Raw genomic sequence first — 20,479 nt, forward strand, 5'->3', positions numbered from 1 at the left:
TTGCATGTGGAGTAAGCCACTGTTTTTAAGTGCTCCGGATCATTTGTGCAACATGACAGACAGCTCTGTTTCTTCAGTGAGGCCACGTCACGACGTGTTTCATGACATCTGTCACAATTTCACAAAGCACACAGCCCCCTGTTGTCATGTCAAAATTATTAAGTTTACAGTCACATGAAATAGAGAAAAGCAGAAAATCCTCACTTTTATAAGATGTACTTTGATGCATATATACACATATATATGTATATACATGAGGGGAAATACTCATAGCAGTACATAGCAATACAGCAGTATTTAAAGGTGAACTTAGTGCTTCACATACTTATTGTTGTCCCGGTTTTAATGGTTTTACTGTCATTGATGTTATTATTAATATTGTGCTTTAAACTACAGTTCAGTTGTATGCTTGTATACATACAATGACTAGTTATTATCTTATCCTTTAGCAGTAGCAATATATTATTACTATTATGGCAATATATAATATTATAATGTAATAATAAGTATTTAAAATATGTACTTATTGACAAGGGAGGTAGGGTATAATGCAGGCCTGTTTGTGTGTGTGTATAATGTGAATATGTCGAAATAGTACAACTATTTATATAAACAGAAAAACTATTTAAATAAAGTTATAAAAAGGTCCTTAAAGTCATACTTGAGTAGTATAAGTATCTTACCACTTTTATTTATAATATTACTTAGGTTAAAGTCTTAAAGTATATGACATTTACTGTATTTAAATATCAAAAGTCAATATAAAATGTCGTTAAGTTTTAAAGTAAACCTTTTAAATGTTGAATTGTGTGAATGGGTGAAAACTGTAGTGTAAAGGAGCTCATCAAGACTAGAAAAGCTCTATATAAATACAGACCATAATACCAACTCTTCTTCTTCTGAATGTATTTGATAGTAGCAAAGTTAAAGGAAATGTAGTACAGTAACAATGTATTATTTGTACTTCGTTACATTGCAACACAGAGTAAAAGTCTCTCTTCTTGAAACAAAATTTCCTCTTTTTTGCATCGATGACGCACACAAATAACCCGAGGTGCACCTGAACGCAGCACGGAGAATGCGCGTCCAAGGCCCCGCCCCCAGGTTTATTCACAAGAAACAGAGTCGCGTTGTTGAAGGTGTCTTCTCTTCTGACTGAACACCACGCTGCGTCTCTGAGTCTCACAGCTCCACCGCTGCTGCTCCCGCGGAGGGAAAACAGCGCAGTCTATTAACACTGTTACACACAAAGTTCTGACATTACATTCACTCAGACCCGAGCTCAGCATGACTTTCAGGAGGCTGAAAAAAGTCAACTCCAGCGGTCCAGACTCTGGAGCCGCCGCATCTCAAGACAACGACATTTATTTCCCCTCGTCAAAGTCAGACAGCTGCAACACCAACAGCAACAACACCAACTCTTCCGAGGTCTACAACCACAGGACTCTGGCTTACTCTGGAGGCACGCTGCCCAGGAACTACAAAAAGGTAAATAACATGTAAATTATAACGCGCTCTTTGTGTCTTTAGTGAATTTACCTGCTGGAAACAGCAGCTCAGTGTTTTCCCAACGTGTCCTCATTCACTGGGTCATCATGACGAGAAGAGAAACAAACAAACAAACAAACAGTTCCCTCTCGTGCTTCAGTTTAAAACGTTATCAAAACTTAAAAAGTATTTTTGACCTGTTTTAATGTCAAGTTTATCAGTTTAACATGCATAGTGAGGATAACAGTGTCATTTACCTATTTGTCTTATTTACAATATGTAGGGCTGAACGATTTTAGGTAACTATCTAATTGGGATTGCGATATAATTCGCAATATCAGAGGGAATGTTATTTTTTTTTTACATAATTATTCTCATTTTCATTTTGAAAAACACATTTTAAATGATTACTGTGTAGTATTTGTGCAGAGCTGTGAGGCACAAGGTTTGAAGAGTTAAATGTGTATAAATCAAGACAATAAATAATCAAAAATTATATTTTGACACATTTTGGCTCTAACAACTATTGCCATTCCTGTATTACGTTTTCGATACTGTTTTTCTCCCCTAATTTACGTCAAACCCTGTCCCACCCAGTCTCACATCCTCATTTATGGTTTCATTTTATGGCTATAAATAAATCCAGGAACCAGCTCAGCTTTTTTTTTTTATTTTAAAGACCATAAAATGAATGAATATATACAAATAAATATACATTTTAAATTTTACAAAAGGACCATATTGAATAATCCCATACCCCCTTAGTTTGACCTCAACCTGGATTGAGTGGTGGTCATTGTGTCAGATTTTCTAACCTTCTATGGCCTTTTAGGTTTTTTGTTTTGTTTTAAGTGTGTGATGTAGTCTCCTTAGATGTGGGGTCTGCTCCGTGTATTGATCTGAAAACGTTTGGTCATCTGTTGAGAAGTGTTTCACGGTTCATGTGCAGAGTGAGAGACGTTTCTCACATGTCAGGTCACTCACTCACCCCTGACAGTAGCGAGTGTGGACCACCCAACACTGAATCTGCTCATGTTCAGAGTCCAGTACTTCATACATGTCTCCTTTCCTCACAAGAACATGTTGTTAGAGTTGATGTTTACATTACAGGGACATTTATTAATGTATTCCTTTAATAAATAGGGAGGTGCTAATACAATATTCAGTATTGGTTAAATCCACTGGATAAAATATTGGTAAAAATCCAAAATGTCACGTAAGGTACACCACAAATGTCATGTGACCAGAATGTGAGGGAGGAATACAGTGATCATCATTAGATAATTCAAGGCTGTAATGCTGATAAATAAGAAAAAGTGGTCAATGATTAAAATCAAATGCTTATTTTGTTAGAAACGTTGTAAAATGTTTAAAAAAGGCCCCAATTTTTATCACAACAGACATTTTAACTGTTAAATCTGGATTAGTTCATAAGTCACAACTGAACAAATTGTTGCCAGGATTTACAGTCTGCTCCTCAGATGTTCAGGATTGACACCAGCTTTATTTCATGTTACATAATCCTGGCTGCTGAGAATGCATTTTTAGGGCTCATGGGTAAATTGACATAATTTCCTTCCCTTTTCTTTTTGCTGCCATCGGCCTCATAAATCTAGTAACTTATTCTTTTGGAACTTTGTTGGTGAAAGTTTACATCCGAGTTGGTTTTAAAGGGGAGAGACACGTGACGGTGTGTACTGTAAAGGGAAGCACAGTAGTTAGCTACAAATGAAGTGCAAATGAAGCTGGAATGAGGAGCTACAACAGCACATTGTCCACACACACACACACACACACACACAGGGATGGAGATCCTACTGGAGCAACCCCCACTGGACTTTGTGGTTATGTGGGAATAAATGCACCCATTGAGAATGGCACAGTGCAATTTCTGTAAGTGTTGGGGCATAAAGAAAGCAACATTTTTACTGCTCAGAGAGGCCGCGGCACAAAGCCGGCCTTTCACAGGAGCAGCATTAGAAAACGATTGGGTTTAGAACAGAGGTGTATTGATTGTAAGTGATTTAGCGAGGCCTTATGGACAGATACCTTCCTTATTTACACAGTCAGGTAGGGCTGGGTCCTGACCTGCTGTTGACATGGGCTTTTCAGTCAATGCCGTTATTGTGGCTGAAGTGCTGCGAGGCCAGACGGCAAAAGAAACACACAAGCAAGTTAAAGCTGCAGTAGTAGAAACAGATGGCTGTTGTGTTTTTATCCCCGGGACATTAAAATAATCATGTATCGTCTATTCACAGAATCTGGTGATACAGTATGTCCTGCTATCATGGAATTATTGATCACTATACCCTATGTTTTAAACAGAATCTATCTTTACTTGACCAGTGTGTGAAACAGAAGGCACACACAGGCGGGCCCGAGGGCAGCTGACGTGCTTTTTGTAGTAGAGCTATATTTAGTCGCTCCAAGGTTCTTCTTCCGATGCTGTGACTGAGTGGAGTAAACAAACGCACAGACAGACGTGTATTTCTGGTTTTCCCCGTCGGTGAAACTGACATAATGGCCCCTGTGACTTCAAAAAAACATAAATACACACGCATGTGTGTGGCTTGAACACTTGCCATGCTTTCACTGCTGTGTACAGTAGGTGTGTCCAGGAAATGTTTAGGGGTTTACCCTCGTGAGTAATCGTGCACTTACCTACCGCAGGTGTTTTTGACACGCTCCACTTGTTTTTTTTGTTTCGTTTCTTTCATCGCAGGGAGGCGAGCTGCAGAAGTGGAAACCCCAAACACAGGCACTGGAACCACAAAGGTAAACTCTCCCTCATCACTCACGCACTCACATTCATAGTGTAAGGCCCTCATTCAAACTGCGATCTTTCATGTTATGTATGATCTTCTTGAGGTTTTGTCATGAATTTTAATGTATTTTTTTTCTGGCTCTGTGTAAGAGAACTTGTGCTTGCGTGTGCGACCCTTGTACCGCACGTCACTCTGTGACGTCCAAATACAGCGGGACACAGAGGAAGTCCTGTCCAGCATGCAGAGATAGATAATCTCCTTTTGTAATTTAGATGAGGGCATCTGACCCAGAGTCAGATATTTAGGAATGGTTTTCTTTCTGCGATATTCATTTTTTCCACAAAAATACTGTTTAATCGTTATCAAAGCATTTTACTTTTCAATTCCAGACATTGTTTTTAAGTTTTTCTCTCAGCAGAAGTGAAGACAAATTTCATAGCTAGTATCAACTTAACTGGAAGACTGAGATTCCAGGAGGAAATTTGAGGATATAAAACAACATACCTGCAGGGTGTACAGCAGAAACATTTCATCAACAAGAGAAACCTTTTTTTTCTTTTTTCCAGGAAGGTCGTGGTTTTGGAGAAAAAGGAGGAGGAGACATTTGGCTTTGAGATACAGGTAAGGAGATTAGCAGTGGGAAATAGGAGGGGAAGGGGTTTGAACCTGGTGATGCAGGGGCCCTGTGTAAGAATGTAATACTGGGCCCCCAACAAAACTGCCACCTCCAAACACACAAAGAAACCTACGTATATCCTTTTCAAAATGTTATGACTCAAAGTTTACTTATTCAGCGGCAGAATGTGCAAACAGCTGCGAGTAGTCGGGATCCTTTGGTGACAAATACACACTCTGGATAAATACAGTGACGTCTCATGGAAGGTTTGCCCAGATATTGGTGATATAGGTAAAGTGCATCTTTATTAAAGGGAACCAAAACAACGTCTGTGACGTTAAATAAATGTCAGTCACTTTCAAACCATTGTCACATGAATTCACGCGATGTTGATGAAGGCTCCCTTCACATGGTTTGGGTATCAGTCGCGTCGTTTTCCATTACTCCACAGTACCTCCTCTATGTTGGCGGGATCGTCGTAGCGCGGCAACGAAAGTGGCGTGGCGTTGTTTTGTACACGACACAAACACACAAACTTTCGGTGTGCTGAATCGTTAGAATCAGTTCATTAAAAAGATGTGTTCACAGAATTGTTCTAAATACGCTAAATACCAGACTCCTCTGTTAAATATTGAGATTTCAGACATGTCTTTGCTTAATGTTGGAGATTAACGCACGTCTTCAGGATTTTTAAGTCTTTTTAACTGATCTACAGTTTGGAATTGTTCCGTTTGATTCTTGTGTCGGAAAACATGCTCATGACTCTTGCAGTGACGACGCTCTCTGACCAGTCAGTAGCCAGCAGTCTGTCACTAGAGCAGGTACTAAAAAGAACTAGAACTGTATAATGGAACTTTACTGGAGCTTTAAAGAGTGTTTTGCATACGTGCATGACTCAACAAAATCTATAAAACCTAACATTTTAATGCAGAAACGTTGCATATTATCATATCTTTAACAGTAATCCCCTCCGGTGTCCATTTAACAGGATTTCACAGATCGGCTACATCGCTGTCGACACATGAAACTTACGTGACTGACGGATGCGCGTCTTTGTAAAATCTCATAATCTGAGCATTTGCTTGCTTGAGGTTAAAAGGTCATGCATCAGTAATTTGTGGATGTGGGTCCCATGACTTGAGAGAGGCGGAGATGTGTATTTTTAAGCCGTGTGGTTTTTCCCCACACTCTCCACATGTAATACCTGCTTTACTCTCATCCCAGGGGGCTGAAGCGTCACACATTTGACCTCAGTATCTGTGTGATCTCGGCCCGAGGCGTCGCTTCACAGTGTCAGCTCTGTCACACGGGCCTCATTCTAGAAATAGCTTCAATCTCTGCGATTAAACGTCTAGATGTGCTGTGGATATTGTACGACTTCTGTGTTTACTTGAAGTTTCTGGAAGTGAAATACTGTATTGTTGGGGGGGGGTAGGTAGATATATTGTTCTATTTACGGTTCTCTCGGAGGCTCCCACCCTTCCTGTGCCTTCCTGTGGCCAGAAGGAAGTAAGACCATGAGGGCCAGTTCGATGGCCGACACAAAGAAAGAAACTCTGAGATGAGTTTGGAGTTTTGTGTTGTTTCATCGTGTGTTTCCCTCCTTCTCTCTCTCTCTGTGTCTGTGATGTTTAAACTGATGTTGAGCCAGGAAATATAAATGTGATATTTGCATTTCAGTGAGATTTGCATGTTTATCTTTCGGGCTGCGGAGTAGAAGCTGACAGTGACGCAGCAGCAGGAGAAACAGGCTCACACATAGGCAGATGTGAATCACTGCAAATTTCCATAGGACACATTTTATCCAAGTGCCTGTTTTTATAGGAGCACGTGTCCAGTGCAGTCCAGTTTGCGAGGCAGTCAAAAGTTTTGTCTGTCTCTGGTGTGTTAGCTGAGAGTCGTGCTTCCTTCAGCAGAAGCACTGTGACTGGCGAGTGGTGGTTGAGACAAGAGGAAGTTTGTCGGTGATGTGCTGCGTGGAGACAGAAACGGAGAACATCACACAGACGAATGTGGAAGTAACAAATGCCGTTTCTAAGACGACAGCATGTTATGGCGTCACTGTGGTTGAGCAGGGATCAGATTGTTTAGCATGTATATAAAGTAATAATCTGTAAAGTAGCAAGTCGTTTTAGGATGCACTATACTGATGTCCTTTGTTGAAAATAGCACTGTATGAATCAAACCTACCTTTACATGACAAAATAAATCATTCAGAATTAAGTAATAATTAAGATAACAGTCTCAGAGCCTCATACTCAACTGTGCATTCAATTCAAGAAGAATGTTCTCAGGATGATAATCCCAGATAAACATCTTATTTGCTGCTAAGCAAGTGAAAGCCAACAAGGCGATACTGAATATACATGTGATAAACAGCCAATAATCCAATAATCATAGCTTTAGACAGGTTTGCAGCTTCATAAAGCAGATGATTTTAGTTGTTTTTAATTTATTCAGACAAGATAAACAAACCACTTTGCTTTGCATGCATGGGATGTGTCTCGCCATCTTCCCTGATACGATCTGGTTTCCTGCGTTGCTCAGCGCGGTGGTTTTGTCAGTGTTGCAGTGGAACAACGTTTCAAAACCGCTGACATCAGTCACATTTTGTAACATTATTCCTAATCGTCAAAGAAGGAGGCAAGAAAGGGAAGTATTTGCAACTCATTCATTGTGGTTTTCTCTCTCACCTTCTCAGACATATGGGCTCCACCATCAGGAGCAGAACTCAGTGGAGATGTGTACATTTGTGTGTAAGGTGCATGGAGACAGTGCGGCCCAGCAAGCAGGACTTAAAGTTGGTGAGTTTGTGTTTCGTCCTCTTTTTTTTTTAATTAGATCTAAATCTCTCTAAGTCTAAAATAACTTGGAAAACACTTGAAATAGACACGAGGGGACGTGAGCGTGACTGGAGGTTTTAGTGCAGCTCTTTTTCTTTCTTTTTTTTTTTTTGTGTTTGCCAGCTGACACTTACACACCAAAAGTCAACATTGCCCATGAGTTTCAGGTGACTTTTTTTTAGGGAAGTGCAAATATGAGCGTGCGCCTGCTCATTTTCCAGTCAACAAACAACTTAGTGAGCCACTTGTTCTCTTAACATGCACTTGCCAGCTTCTCACGCTAGTGTGCCATGTGGAGGAAAGCAAAGGCAGTCACTTTTATTTTATTTGGCAATGTCTTGTGTCCTTTTGTTGTCCCCCTTTAAAGGTCCAGAATGTGAAATTTGTTGTTTTTCATTTCCCAGTGTCCAGATTTCTGCTGGTTGGTCTTTCCAGCTCAATACTCCCTTCTGGAAAGGGTAACCAGAACAAGTACGGCGGGCACAACTCGACTGTCTTTCTGAAGGTTTATTCCACATACACGGTTAAGCAGCAGTCAGTTAGCAGTTAGACAGTTTGTTAAAACTGTCTAACTGAAGTTGGTCCCAGGGACCAACTTCGTGGGCGCCAAGCCAGTTTTAAAGGAGCTCTACGAGTTCCTGAACAACATCGACAAGGATCAAGTCCAGAAGAAAGCAGCCGCCGCTGGGACCGACTGGTCGTGGGTGTTTCACCCAGCAGACTCTCCCCATCGAAACGGAGCAGCTGAAGCAGCAGTCCGTACACTCAAGAGAGCGTTGAGCAACATCGGGGTGGAAAGTCACCTGACGGCACTGGAGTTCCAGACTCTCTTCTACCTGGCAGCTAATTTGTCAAACGAAAGACCAATCGGCGCAAGAGTCCAGGTACAAGACGAGACTGTAGGAGTCATCACTCCCAACTCACTTCTGCTCGGCCGTGCTGGGCCTAGCGGGGACTCTCGAAGGTTCGAATACCGGACTTACCCCCTTGCGCGCCTGAGAGCGGTCCAGATCGAGGTTGACAAGTTCTGGAAGCGGTGGAGCCAGCTGGCGGGCCCGGGCCTTTTCGTTCGACAGAAGTGGCACGCACCCGCAAGGAACGTCACGGTGGGAGACTTAGTGCATTCTGGTCAGCCATCCACACTAAGTCTCCCACCGTGACGTTCCTTGCGGGTGCGTGCCACTTCTGTCGAACGAAGAGGCCCGGGCCCGCCAGCTGGCTCCACCGCTTCCAGAACTTGTCAACCTCGATCTGGACCGCTCTCAGGCGCGCAAGGGGGTAAGTCCGGTATTCGAACCTTCGAGAGTCCCCGCTAGGCCCAGCACGGCCGAGCAGAAGTGAGTTGGGAGTGATGACTCCTACAGTCTCGTCTTGTACCTGGACTCTTGCGCCGATTGGTCTTTCGTTTGACAAATTAGCTGCCAGGTAGAAGAGAGTCTGGAACTCCAGTGCTGTCAGGTGACTTTCCACCCCGATGTTGCTCAACGCTCTCTTGAGTGTACGGACTGCTGCTTCAGCTGCTCCGTTTCGATGGGGAGAGTCTGCTGGGTGAAACACCCACGACCAGTCGGTCCCAGCGGCGGCTGCTTTCTTCTGGACTTGATCCTTGTCGATGTTGTTCAGGAACTCGTAGAGCTCCTTTAAAACTGGCTTGGCGCCCACGAAGTTGGTCCCTTGATCCGACCAAAGTTTTCTTGGGTGGCCCCTGAGAGCTGTGAAGCGCTGGTATGCCTTTAGGAAGCCGTCCGTTGACAGGTCTTCCACGATGTCAGCATGCAGTGCCCTGGAAGCCATACAACTGAATACTACTCCCCAGACTTTCATCTTTGTTCTTCGCTTTACAGTGTCTCTGACAACGTATGGGCCAAAGAGATCCAGTGCTGTTAGCTCAAACGGTGCGGCTGGTTCAGATCGTTCACTAGGAAGCTCACTCATCTGTTGCCTGCATAACCTTGCCTTGGTCTTTCGACAGTGCACGCAGGAGTCGATGATGCTTCTTGCAATTCTTGGCCCCTGTACTACCCATGCTTTGGACCTCACTCTGAGGAGTGTGCCAGCGATGCCTTCATGGTTGGCTCCGTGGGCTTCCTGTGCGAGCAGGGTGCTGATCCAGGCATTATATGGGACCAGGGGTACTCCGGGGTTTCCCCCGGTGATGGCTTGGACTCTGCCGTAGCACCGCAGGAGCCCCGAAACTTCGTCTTTGTTGACGACGAGTCTGTCTAGTGTCGTTATAGGGAATGCAACCTCTTTTTGGGCGGCCAGGCACAGGTCGTTGAACGCAGCCTCGAGTTCCTTTACTGACAGTACCACCCCCCACTTTGCTGGGATAGGGGCTCTCCCTATACAAGCCAACCACGTCTTCACCGCCCTTCTGGTATAGCCGACTACTCCACAGAGCTCAGCTAGAGAGCTGTACTTTTCCGGACCCACTTGATCTATGAGCGCGGCTCCCCACAGTGTCTCATTCGCCTTCGTGTCAACAGATTTGGCCTCAAGTTCTGCAGGCTCTAGAACGTCTGTGGCTATTGGGTCTTCGCTAGCGGGTCTCAATGACCCCTTAGCTTGAGTCCTGGTGAGGACTGCTGTAAAGGCTTTTCTTTGGAGTCCGTTCACTGTTTCTCTAGCTTCAGCCGCCACTGTTGCTGCAGATTTCATGGGCCAATCCTTAACTGGACTAGACAGGAACTCAGGACCGTTCTGCCACATGGAATTTTCGTCTAGTTGCTCGGGTGAACACCCCCTCGTGACGAGATCAGCGACGTTGACTTCACCTGGGATCCACCACCAATCAGTTACGGGCCCAGCCTTCTGGATCTCCCCGACCCTATTCGCAAAGAATGTTTGAAATCTGTAACTGTCTCGCTGGATGGCTCCCAGCACCGTCTGACTGTCTATGAAATGATACCACTTTCCCACAGTCAATCTCCCATGCTTCAGTATGTATTCCTTCAGGCGTGCGGCGAAGACAGCCCCACAGATTTCGACTTCGACTGCATCGCCTTTTTGGTTTAAGGGGGTTAACTTGGCCTTTGAGTCCACCAACCGGGTAACTACACCATCTGACGTTTCCCATCGCAGGTACAGTATGGCGCCGTAAGATTCACAGCTTCCGTCAGAGAATGTGATTCCCCAGGGCTTGCCCCTCCAGCCGGAGGGTGTGAGGTTTCTGTGGAACTTGATGCTCCCCAAGCGAGTGTACTCCTTGAACAGCTCGATCGGTTTCCCTCGGAGTTCGTCAGAGAGGGACTCATCCCAAGTGTCCTTAGTGAACTTGCCAGCCTCCTGGGAGGCCTTCCTCACAGGAATCACACCTTTTTGCTCCACAGGTGTTGTTAGATCGTTTGGGTCGTACAATCCAGTGATCTGGCTCAGTAGGACGCGACGAGTTAATGGGTTTGGTGCTTTTACATCCACTTCTCCTTCAGTAAGTAGAGTCATTTGGTCAGGCTTTGCCTCGTCCTTCCTCCCACTTTGACCAGACCGGACCCAGGGCTTGAGGTAGAAGCCCCTTGCTTTCAGGATCTTCTCCACTCCCTCTAGGATCCTCCTCCAGTCGACCGGCTTCTCATGGTAGCTGGGTCTCTCAGAAATGTAAATGGGGATTGGCTCACTGAACTTCAAAAGCTCTACTCTTGTGGGTAATGACTTTTGGCCTTTCAGGAAAGGCGCCAGGAACAATAAGAGCTTCTCGAAATGGTTTCCCTGGAAGGCATAGTTCTTGGGGCTGCTCCCATGCGCAAGCCACTGTGTTAGCATTTTCTCAGAAAGTCTGCTCTCTAAAGGCAGTATCACCAGGTGCTTCTGCTCTTGTTCAGTGAGCTCTGGCTCCAATGAGCTGTGGCTTCTCTTCAGTTCCTTTGCCTGAGCCTCCAAACCTGTCTGGTTTGGAGTTAGCAGTGGTGTGGTTAGCAGGAGTTGGCTGGTGTTGGTAGCCAAGTCCTCCTGTGCTAAGCTCAGTCTTTCTTCTGGTGCCTTAAGGTCTTGATGCAGAGTAGACTCTTCTGACTCTTTCTGGTAGAAGTCAGACTGAAGCTCAGTGAGATTCTCCTGATTTTGCACCAAGGTCTCCTGCAGCTCTGCAGTTTGGGTCTCTTCTGGTGCCTTGAGGTCTTGATGCAGAGTAGACTCTTCTTCTTCTGACTCTTTCTGGTAGAAGTCAGACTGAAGCTCAGTGAGATTCTCCTGACTTTGCGCCAAGGTCCCCTGCAGCTCTGCAGTTTGGGTCCTTTCAGAGCTCAGCAGCTCAGGCATCTCGGCCCTCAGTTTACTCTGCTCCTCTACCTTCTTGACATTGACTTCCGTTACTTTCTGTAACTCTGTCACTTGACCCTTCAGTTTCTTCTGCTCCTCTTCAAAGGACTTTGTGGGACCCACTTGCGCCTGGATACTCTCCCAGTCAGCCGTCCTGCTCCCAGAAATCTTAGGCAAGCTAATCGGAGTGATCTTTGCTTTGGGTCGGGCCCACTGAGAGCTGTCTTCTCCCCCTGTGACTGTACCAAAGTTGCTGGTGGGCACAGTTCCCCTTTGTCCCATGCTGGTGTTGGTGGGAGAAGTGTGAAACCTCAGTGGTGTACTGGTGAGGGTTGGAGGCTGAGTAAAGCTGACAGTGGGTCCATAGTTAGGTTGTTGAGGCTGTTGAGGAGGTTGATGAGGGGGACTGGTGCCAGCTACGGTGCCCTGCCTAATAGCCGAGTGGGTGCGAACAGGTGGGGTGGTACTAGCACGAGCTACTGGTCGGGTATGCCCATCTCCCCGTTTGTTATCCCGGCAGCATGACCACTCATCCATCAGTTCCTCCTTTTTAATTTCCAATGTTAAAAGGAGTCTCCACTTTTCTTTCCCGTATGGCTGATAGTCTCTCCAAACATGCACAGTGTCTCTGAGTTCGTGGAGTTCTTGATCCAGTCCCTTCCTTCTGGCCTCTTGCTGACACCGCTGTAGTGCGCTTTTCCTGCCGAGTACCTCGGCCTGGTCGAAAGCTAAATTGAACCGTGCCACAAGGGTGCTTATTTCTGGCTCAGCATCCTTAAACCACAACATTTCCATTGTCTCATGGTACCTTTGCCCAATGGCGTCCCTCTTTGTCAGAGTGTGTCTTAACTCACAGTTGTCGTCCGTTGAGTCTATCTGTTCCAGTTCTTCGATATATTCACTGCAGGCGCCGACGAAAGTATCATAGTCGTTTTCCAACCCTGCCAACTCTTGCGACAATTTTCCTGTGCCTAGACGACCAGCTTTGAAATTAAGGCAGTTTATACGCGTCGTTAGGCTCCGCTGTGTATTTGATCGCTTCCGTTGTAGGTCTTCCAGGTCTGGCTTGTCGTCTGCCATTTTTGTTCTTTGAACTCCGGAATTGGAATTATTCAAATGATTTGACTCTCTGGTTCGTTGCCAGTGACTTGTTCAAAGGATTCAGTTCTTTGCAAACGACACGTCTTTTTGGCACACGAATGTCAACGCCCCCAACTGTCGACGTCTCAATGTCACAGTCTGTGAGGCTCTTCGCCCAGAAGAGCTCTTTGTTCCTTGTGCAATCCTCACAACCTTATTCACGGCTGCGTTAGCTCTTTGTTCCGGCTTCTCCTCTGTGAGGCTCTTCGCCCAGAAGAGCTCTGAATACCAAGTGCACAACCTTATTCACGGCTGCGTTGGCTCTTCTGTTCCAGCTTCTCCTCTGTGAGGCTCTTCGCCCAGAAGAGCTCTGAATTCCAAGTGCACAACCTTATTCACGGCTGCGTTGGCTCTTCTGTTCCAGCTTCTCCTCCGTGAGGCTCTTCGCCCAGAAGAGCTCTGAATTCCAAGTGCGCAACCTTATTCACGGCTGCGTTGGCTCTTCTGTTCCAGCTTCTCCTCTTTAGTAATTCACGACTGATTCGCTTCACCAGCGTCCTGGTGCTCCACGATTGTCGTCCTCCGCTCGGCTGTCCGTACTGCACTGATACGTTGCCAACAACGGTTTTATAACTGTCCAGATTTCTGCTGGTTGGTCTTTCCAGCTCAATACTCCCTTCTGGAAAGGGTAACCAGAACAAGTACGGCGGGCACAACTCGACTGTCTTTCTGAAGGTTTATTCCACATACACGGTTAAGCAGCAGTCAGTTAGCAGTTAGACAGTTTGTTAGCTACTAACCACAGTCAGTTAGAGAGTCAGTCAGGTTATAAAACCGACAAGTCGTACAGGTTCTGATGATAGATGGATTTACGAAGGCACATACGAAAGCAATACATAACAAAACATGGCTTTGACGATGCACCTTAAAGGCACTTTAAAGGCAACGGTGCTTTGATACCAGTTACAACAATGAACAGATAAATAGAATGAAAGACAAATAGCTTTGCCTGCTAGAAAGTTCTACACCCAGAATGAGCCTTTTATGTTTATATCATAAAAGCCAGGTCAGTTCAAAGGAAGCCACTCATTTGAACCATGTTTTTACTAATTGCGATTAATTTTGACTGAAATTGTGATATGATATTAGAGGGAATGTGTAGAGTGTAGAAAATCATGTGTATAGGTCAGGATAATATTTACCTAAAATAGTAATTTGACACACATTCTGTCTTTAAGAAATAGTGCCATATTGTTCAGCCCTAGTGTTAGACCACAATGGACAAACTTCAGTTTTGCTGCTAATTAAAAACTATTATGTTCTCCCACACACTTGAGGAAGTATGAGGTGAGAGATAATCAGCTTTAATCACACTTAACTCAAGCAAGCCCACTTGCCTACAGCTAAATCCTGAAGGTGACTCTGACCTGGGTGACTGAGAACCTTCACAGACCTGTTCCCAAATAAATGCTGCAAAATAAAGAGTGCTCATTATTCAACATAATTGAACATATTTATAGAAGTTAGGTGAGAAAAAGAAGCTCTGCAGTTGTCCTCAGTGTTGCTCTTATAAATTGTCTGTGGTTATTTTAAACCTGGGACTGCTCAGTCACAAGCTGGTCACTCTCAGCCACATGTGCAAGAAAGAAAGAAAGAAAGAAAGAAAGAAAGAAAGAAAGATAGATAGAGTGGGAGAAAAACAAAACATTGATCTTCCTCCTCTGTCCAGTCCGTGTATGTCACCTCAGTTTCACTTCCTACATTCCTCACATGCTCGCTCTATTGTTGCGCGTTTTCTTGCCGTGGACACAATGACTTCATCGCATTGGGGTTTTGAAAAGAGGAAAAAAGGCTTTGTGTTCAAACCTCACAAAGGCTGCTGTCACGCATGAGAGTCTCTGCTGCGTCTGATGAAAGGGTGAACTCCACGTTCCACTCATGTGACTCTCGCTGGTAAACAGAACACTGTGTCAATCGATTGAATTAAAATGAATCGATCAGAACTTTGTTTCCATGTTGCCACTTCTGAGGCTTTGATGTTTTTTTACCTCATTTTGCACATGATTGTAAATCCAACATTCTTGTTGTTTCCTGAGCAATTTGAGCAAATAGTTGACAGATCAATGAATAATTATGAAATAATAATTGCAGCACTACTGTATTGCTTTGACATATTGAAACAATCACATGCGATGATTGCAGTGCAGTGATGAGCCCGCGTGCCACGACTGCACACGCATGGCCGTCCACATTTGTGTTGCACATGTGTTTGTCCCACATTCATTGAGAGTAAAACGAGCCTCTGTTGGCTGCAGTTTGCAGTAAATGAAGCCGCAGAATACTGAAGTGCATCCTGACCAAACGGCTGCTGGTTAACACATATGTTCTGGTTTTATATATATATAATTATGTGTGCGTTTGTGTGTGTGTGCAGGGGACACCATCGCAAGTGTCAACGAGACCTTCGTGGAGGGATTTCGGCACAAAGAGATTGTTCAGCTCATCAGGGCCAGCGGCAACACAATCAGGTACACAGAGGAACTCACAGCAGAGATCTTTTAATTAAAACACTATGTGTGTTTGTAAAGTTTTTAATGTGGATGCAGTAGTGTAGAGAGCTGAAATGGCCATAAGTGCCGTTCGCTGTGTGATGAAATGAAAATTACAAGAGAGAGATGTATCAGAGTCTATTTTTCCCCAAAGTTCACTGTCAGAGAATCATATATATAAGCTGCATTTAAAAAAAAATAAAAAATTAATATATATCCAACAAATCGAATACCATTAGAAAGTGTACGTTTGTTATCTAATACTCAATCACAGAGCACTATTTCTACTGTTTTCTGACATTTTATAGACAATAGCTGAGCGATAAATGGAACATCATCAACAGAAGTCATTTTTAGCATTCAGTCTGTGTCACTTTGCCGAGCGGATGCTTAATTTGAACCACACTCTCCTCCGCGCTCTCTTTGCCCCACTTGTTAAAAAGATGAAAAGGGCAGTTGGCGATGGCCCTCGTCTCCGAAGCTTTGATAGCTGCTGCAAGAGAAGTGAGGTGAACCACATCAGAGAGGCAGCGCAGGCGCAGAGTTTATAGACCGGCATCGTCATATTATACTTACACACTTCAGAGTGTATAAACTGTAAGAGTGAAAACGAGCTCAATAACTCCCTCACCTCCCTCGATTTTTACGATTCAGCGGCTTTACAGCACAGACGTGTCTGAGTGAAAACGGTCTCCTTCCCATTTTAACATTTTAATGAAAAAAAGCCCTTCATATGGATGTGATCACTGGTGTCTCTGCTTGGAGTGTTTACAAGTACTTCCTGTTATGCTTTATAATAAACTCTGTTGCTTCTGTTTGTCACATGAAGGCTGGAGACGCTGTACAGCGACTCCATCCGGAAAGCGGAGCTAGAAGCGCGGCTGCAGTATCTGAAGGTGAGTTTGTTTTTGTTTTCTTTTTGTGTCTGAAACCGTTTGTCAGCAGCCAGTCAGGCTGGTTGTGCGTTCTGCAACCACACACACACATTAGTTACATTAACATGCCAGATATAGACACCACCTCCCTCTCCCTCCCTCCCTCCCTCCACACCTGTCTCCCCAGCAGCAGCAGCAGCAGCACCTGTTGCATCAGCCGGCTCACTTGTCGCTGAAGACATTCTTGACTTGTGGCCGTTAAAAAAGCCGCGGCGGCTCGAGCTTTTCCCCCCCTGCTGTGATTACGGCAGCTGTCCCGCTCTAATCTGCTGCAACACAGCTGCTCACCATGAGACGCTAATCCAACATTTTAAAGATTAACCTGCTGCTGCATTATAGGCGACAAGCATTAGACGCAAAGTGTTGGAAAGTGATGTCCTCGCTTCATCCGCTGTTCCTGTGGACTCGTTAGTTTTTGGGATAGCTGCTAAACAAAATTAAATACCGTTGTCGTGTTAGATTTCATGCCATTTCTTGGTATTTGGGAACTCGCTTGTCTCCTTCCTGTTATTTTAAGAATTAGCCGTTTTTCCAGCTCCACACATCCTGTCAAAAACACACTTGTCATTTAATACATACTGTAAATTATTTGGCTGAGTAAATGCACCTGCGGCAAAGGCCAAATCACCAAGTCACTGTTTTACATTTGCTGAAAACTGCCGACAGCTGTTTTCAGCTGAACATGAACCCTTACCTTTGTCGCTCTGTTCCTCATTACGACCATCGTTGTTCTTGTTAAACCTGTTGAACTTTGTGTCTGTGGCAATCATTTAGAAAGCGTGGGTTTTCCTTTGCAGCAAACTCTTCATGAGAAATGGGACGAGTATCGGTCGCTGGTGGTGCAAGAGCAGAGGCTTGTTCACGGTGAGTAATCTGGAAAAGCAACACTTCTTTAAGCCTGTAGCTGAAAAAAATACAGTACAACATAAGAACACTATGAATAATTGAATAAATACAAACAATTATCTGATCTCAGTAGTTTCTACTTCATGGGAGAGGCATATATCCATCTATCTGTCCATATGTATCTGTCTGTAAATTAAAATGAGCTAAAATAAAATAAATTATGCCTTGAATCCATGTCAAGGCACTTGTTTTTTTATGCAAAAATCTCTTTCCTCCAAGAGCAACCCTCATTAAAGGGACACCAGTTGCGCTCCCGCCAGCTCTCTCTTTTTAAATTTACGTAAAGACAAATTAAGTTAAGTGAAATTGTTAGTAGTCAGTCAGAGTGTCTGGACTTGTTTTACTGATGGATACAAACTCTGCCATTCTTTTCTTCAGGTATAGTAATAAGCGATGCTGCAGTGTACGAGTCCCTGGAGTCAGCAGGTGTGTACGGCAGCCTTGGAACCCCGAGCCCCGCCGCTCAGAGAGCGCTCCGCGGCACTGGCAGCACCAGCAGCAGCGCCAGCTTCCTCAGCACGGCCACCGAGGACGACCCGCTCTATCAGACCTGCCTGTATCAGGCCGACGGCAGCATGGACTCGGACAGCGGCAGCACGGGCAGAAAGAAGGAGCAGCTGCAACTACCGCCGAGGCTGCAGCGTCTGCGGCCGACCAGCGAGTTCTTCTCGATGGCCAAAACGCAGCTGACCCGCAGTGCCAGCACGCGCAGCTACATGAGAGGATCAGGGTCGCAGTCGTCGACGTTGCCTGCCTCGGGCGAGAAGCAGGGAGGATTCAACTCGCTGCAGAGGAAGCCCAAACAGAAAAGCTTCCGCAGGCGACTCCTCAAATTCATCCCCGGACTGAACCGACCGATGGAGGAAGAGGAGAGCAAACTGTGACGTGAGCTTCTCACTGCAGGACGAGCACAAACTGAACCAAAGAAAAGACAGGAAGCCATCTTAAAGAGACTGAGACCAAAGTGTAAAAAAGCACTGCAGTTGCACCTCTTCCTGTTAGAATAGGTAGACAAATGAACATCTGGCTACATTCTGTAGCTTCCCTTGCTTCACGGCTGTACATAACTTTTGTTTTTCATTTCTTGTTTAAGTTATTTATTTATTTTTGTTTGTTTTTTGTACAGAATTAAGCATTTTTACTGCATGCAAGGCCCCTTTTTTGACAGCTGAATAAACGTGCTGTTGTGAACGTCCTTGTGCAAAGTGTCTGATATTTACATCGGATCGTTCAGATGGATCTTCTTCTCTCTTCTTTCCCCTGCTTGAATCTCAGGGCCTAAAATTAAAACAATGAATCATTATTTAATGAGGAACTTGCATGGGAAAATGTCGACAAGCCACAAGTGTCTGTGGGAATTGAAGCTCCTGAACTTAAATTAGCACTCAGACCTCGGGTGAACACACACACTTGTTTTGTTACTTCCTCAGCAGAGATTAGACGTCTTCTATGTGGTACAGTTAAATTTAGTAAAGCCTTGACATTTTTTTTTACCCATCCTGAGAATGTAATCACCCAAGTTTTCGAAGGTTGCCGTGCGGTTTCACATGGTTTGTGGGTTTCTTGGGGTGCGAGGTGGTCCAGAATGGATGCTGTTGTATGGACTGTGACACAGTTTATTGTTGGCAGGATAGTGAGGAATGTGCAGAGAAAGGCATGACCCAGAATTCCAAACACAACCGCTTTCTTTCAGCTCCTGTGGACGAATGCTGATTCCTCCTCTTCCACGCTCCCATATTCCCATGGCGGCCTCAGTTGTCCAAGAGCTTGCTGGGTGTGTGTATGTGTGTGTGTGTTGGGCGGGGGTTGCTCAGAGTCTTTTCATTCCTGGCTCCTCGCTGACCCATGAGGTCATGGTGGTCACTTTCTCCGTTGGCTCTGCGCCGTTGATCCCTTTTGTCCTCTGCCACTCTTTCACAGATGCGCCCAGAGTGTTGAGGATGGTGAGTGATGGTATGTGGCCATGTGTTTGAGCCAGATCCTCGTCTTCTTCTTCTTCTTCCACATGTCCTTTTTTTTTTACTATTGTGAGAAAAGAAGCAGCCGACTAAACGGGAGCTGAAGAAGGAGGAGGAGGAGGGGTTGTGGATTGGAAAGGACGCTGATTTAAGGGATTGTTATGCAAGCCTGCTAATGCCTGAAACATGGGTTTAGTTTGAAAGGGCTGAATGTGTAACGAGGGGATAATTAGTCGAGATAATGGTACACTAAGAACAATGCGTGAAGGGGCCATTTAGCGGAGACAGCGGGGCCCAAACAAGGAGCATGCAGTTAGTGCACAGTAATTAACCCTGTTGGAGGTCAGGATAGGGGGTTGACTGGTCAATAACATTGTAGTGAATGTTTGCGTCTCATCCTACCACTAAAAATGCCACAGTGGATTCAAACACAAGTGTTGAGGAAGACCTTTTTATGTTGAGATCCACCTCTGTTTCTCCAGCTGTTTGAAGGACACAATAAAACAACATAATTCTGTGTGCTTGGGTCTAAAAAAAGTAGCTTTTGAAACACTTTAAATCATTAATGCACATATAGCTGTATTATTTTAGAGGTTTTTTATGTGACTGTGTGGGATACGGCAACAGCATTGTGTTCATTATTATCACTTGATGAGGAGAAAAGCTTCACACCAGCGCACGGACCATAAATCATCATCATGTCTTTGGCAGGGGGGAAATAATGCTGATACTTGCAGGAGAAATAGCTCAAGTTTCTCGAACTGTCAATGATCCATTCATGCGCTCATTTGCAACAGTTCATTCAAGTTGTCTACATAAGTTTGCAGTTACCTTTTGCACCGAGGACATAAGTAATGAGTGTGGGTTCAGTCTGACACCAATACTCCATTATACCTTTATGTTCACTACACTACACACAATATTTAAAGGGGTATTTTGAAGTTTGGTTGTGTGAGGCGGTGACACGTTATCAGTGAAAGAGGCGACACGATAAACACAAACGATTCTCACAGAGAACATTGCAATCACTGAGTTTGCAGTGTCTGGCCACAGCTGGAATAAGAAGTGACTGTTGTTACAGTTTT

The 20,479-nt window shown here is 44.6% G+C and overlaps 1 protein-coding gene across 1 annotated transcript; it reads left to right on the forward strand.

Moving 5' to 3' along the window:
- The first annotated feature begins 1,115 nt into the window (after nt 1–1,115).
- On the forward strand, nt 1,116–18,627 carry tamalin (trafficking regulator and scaffold protein tamalin). The gene is made up of 8 exons (XM_058643671.1): nt 1,116–1,488; nt 4,211–4,263; nt 4,820–4,874; nt 7,571–7,673; nt 15,481–15,574; nt 16,425–16,491; nt 17,328–17,394; nt 17,815–18,627. The coding sequence occupies exons 1-8, from the start codon at nt 1,288–1,290 to the stop codon at nt 18,318–18,320; spliced, it is 1,146 nt and encodes a 381-aa protein (XP_058499654.1). The 5' UTR covers nt 1,116–1,287; the 3' UTR covers nt 18,321–18,627.
- The last annotated feature ends 1,852 nt before the right edge of the window (nt 18,628–20,479 follow it).

Source organism: Solea solea, chromosome 11, assembly GCF_958295425.1.
Source record: "Solea solea chromosome 11, fSolSol10.1, whole genome shotgun sequence".
NCBI classification, from domain to species: Eukaryota; Metazoa; Chordata; class Actinopteri; order Pleuronectiformes; family Soleidae; genus Solea; species Solea solea.

Excerpts from the sequence above, each read along its gene's own strand:
- tamalin (XM_058643671.1), top strand. The coding sequence starts at position 1,288 with ATGACTTTCAGGAGGCTGAAAAAAGTCAACTCCAGCGGTCCAGACTCT. Across the intron at positions 1,489-4,210 it reads TGCCCAGGAACTACAAAAAG|GGAGGCGAGCTGCAGAAGTG; the intron begins GTAAATAACATG and ends CTTTCATCGCAG. Across the intron at positions 16,492-17,327 it reads CGCGGCTGCAGTATCTGAAG|CAAACTCTTCATGAGAAATG; the intron begins GTGAGTTTGTTT and ends TTTCCTTTGCAG.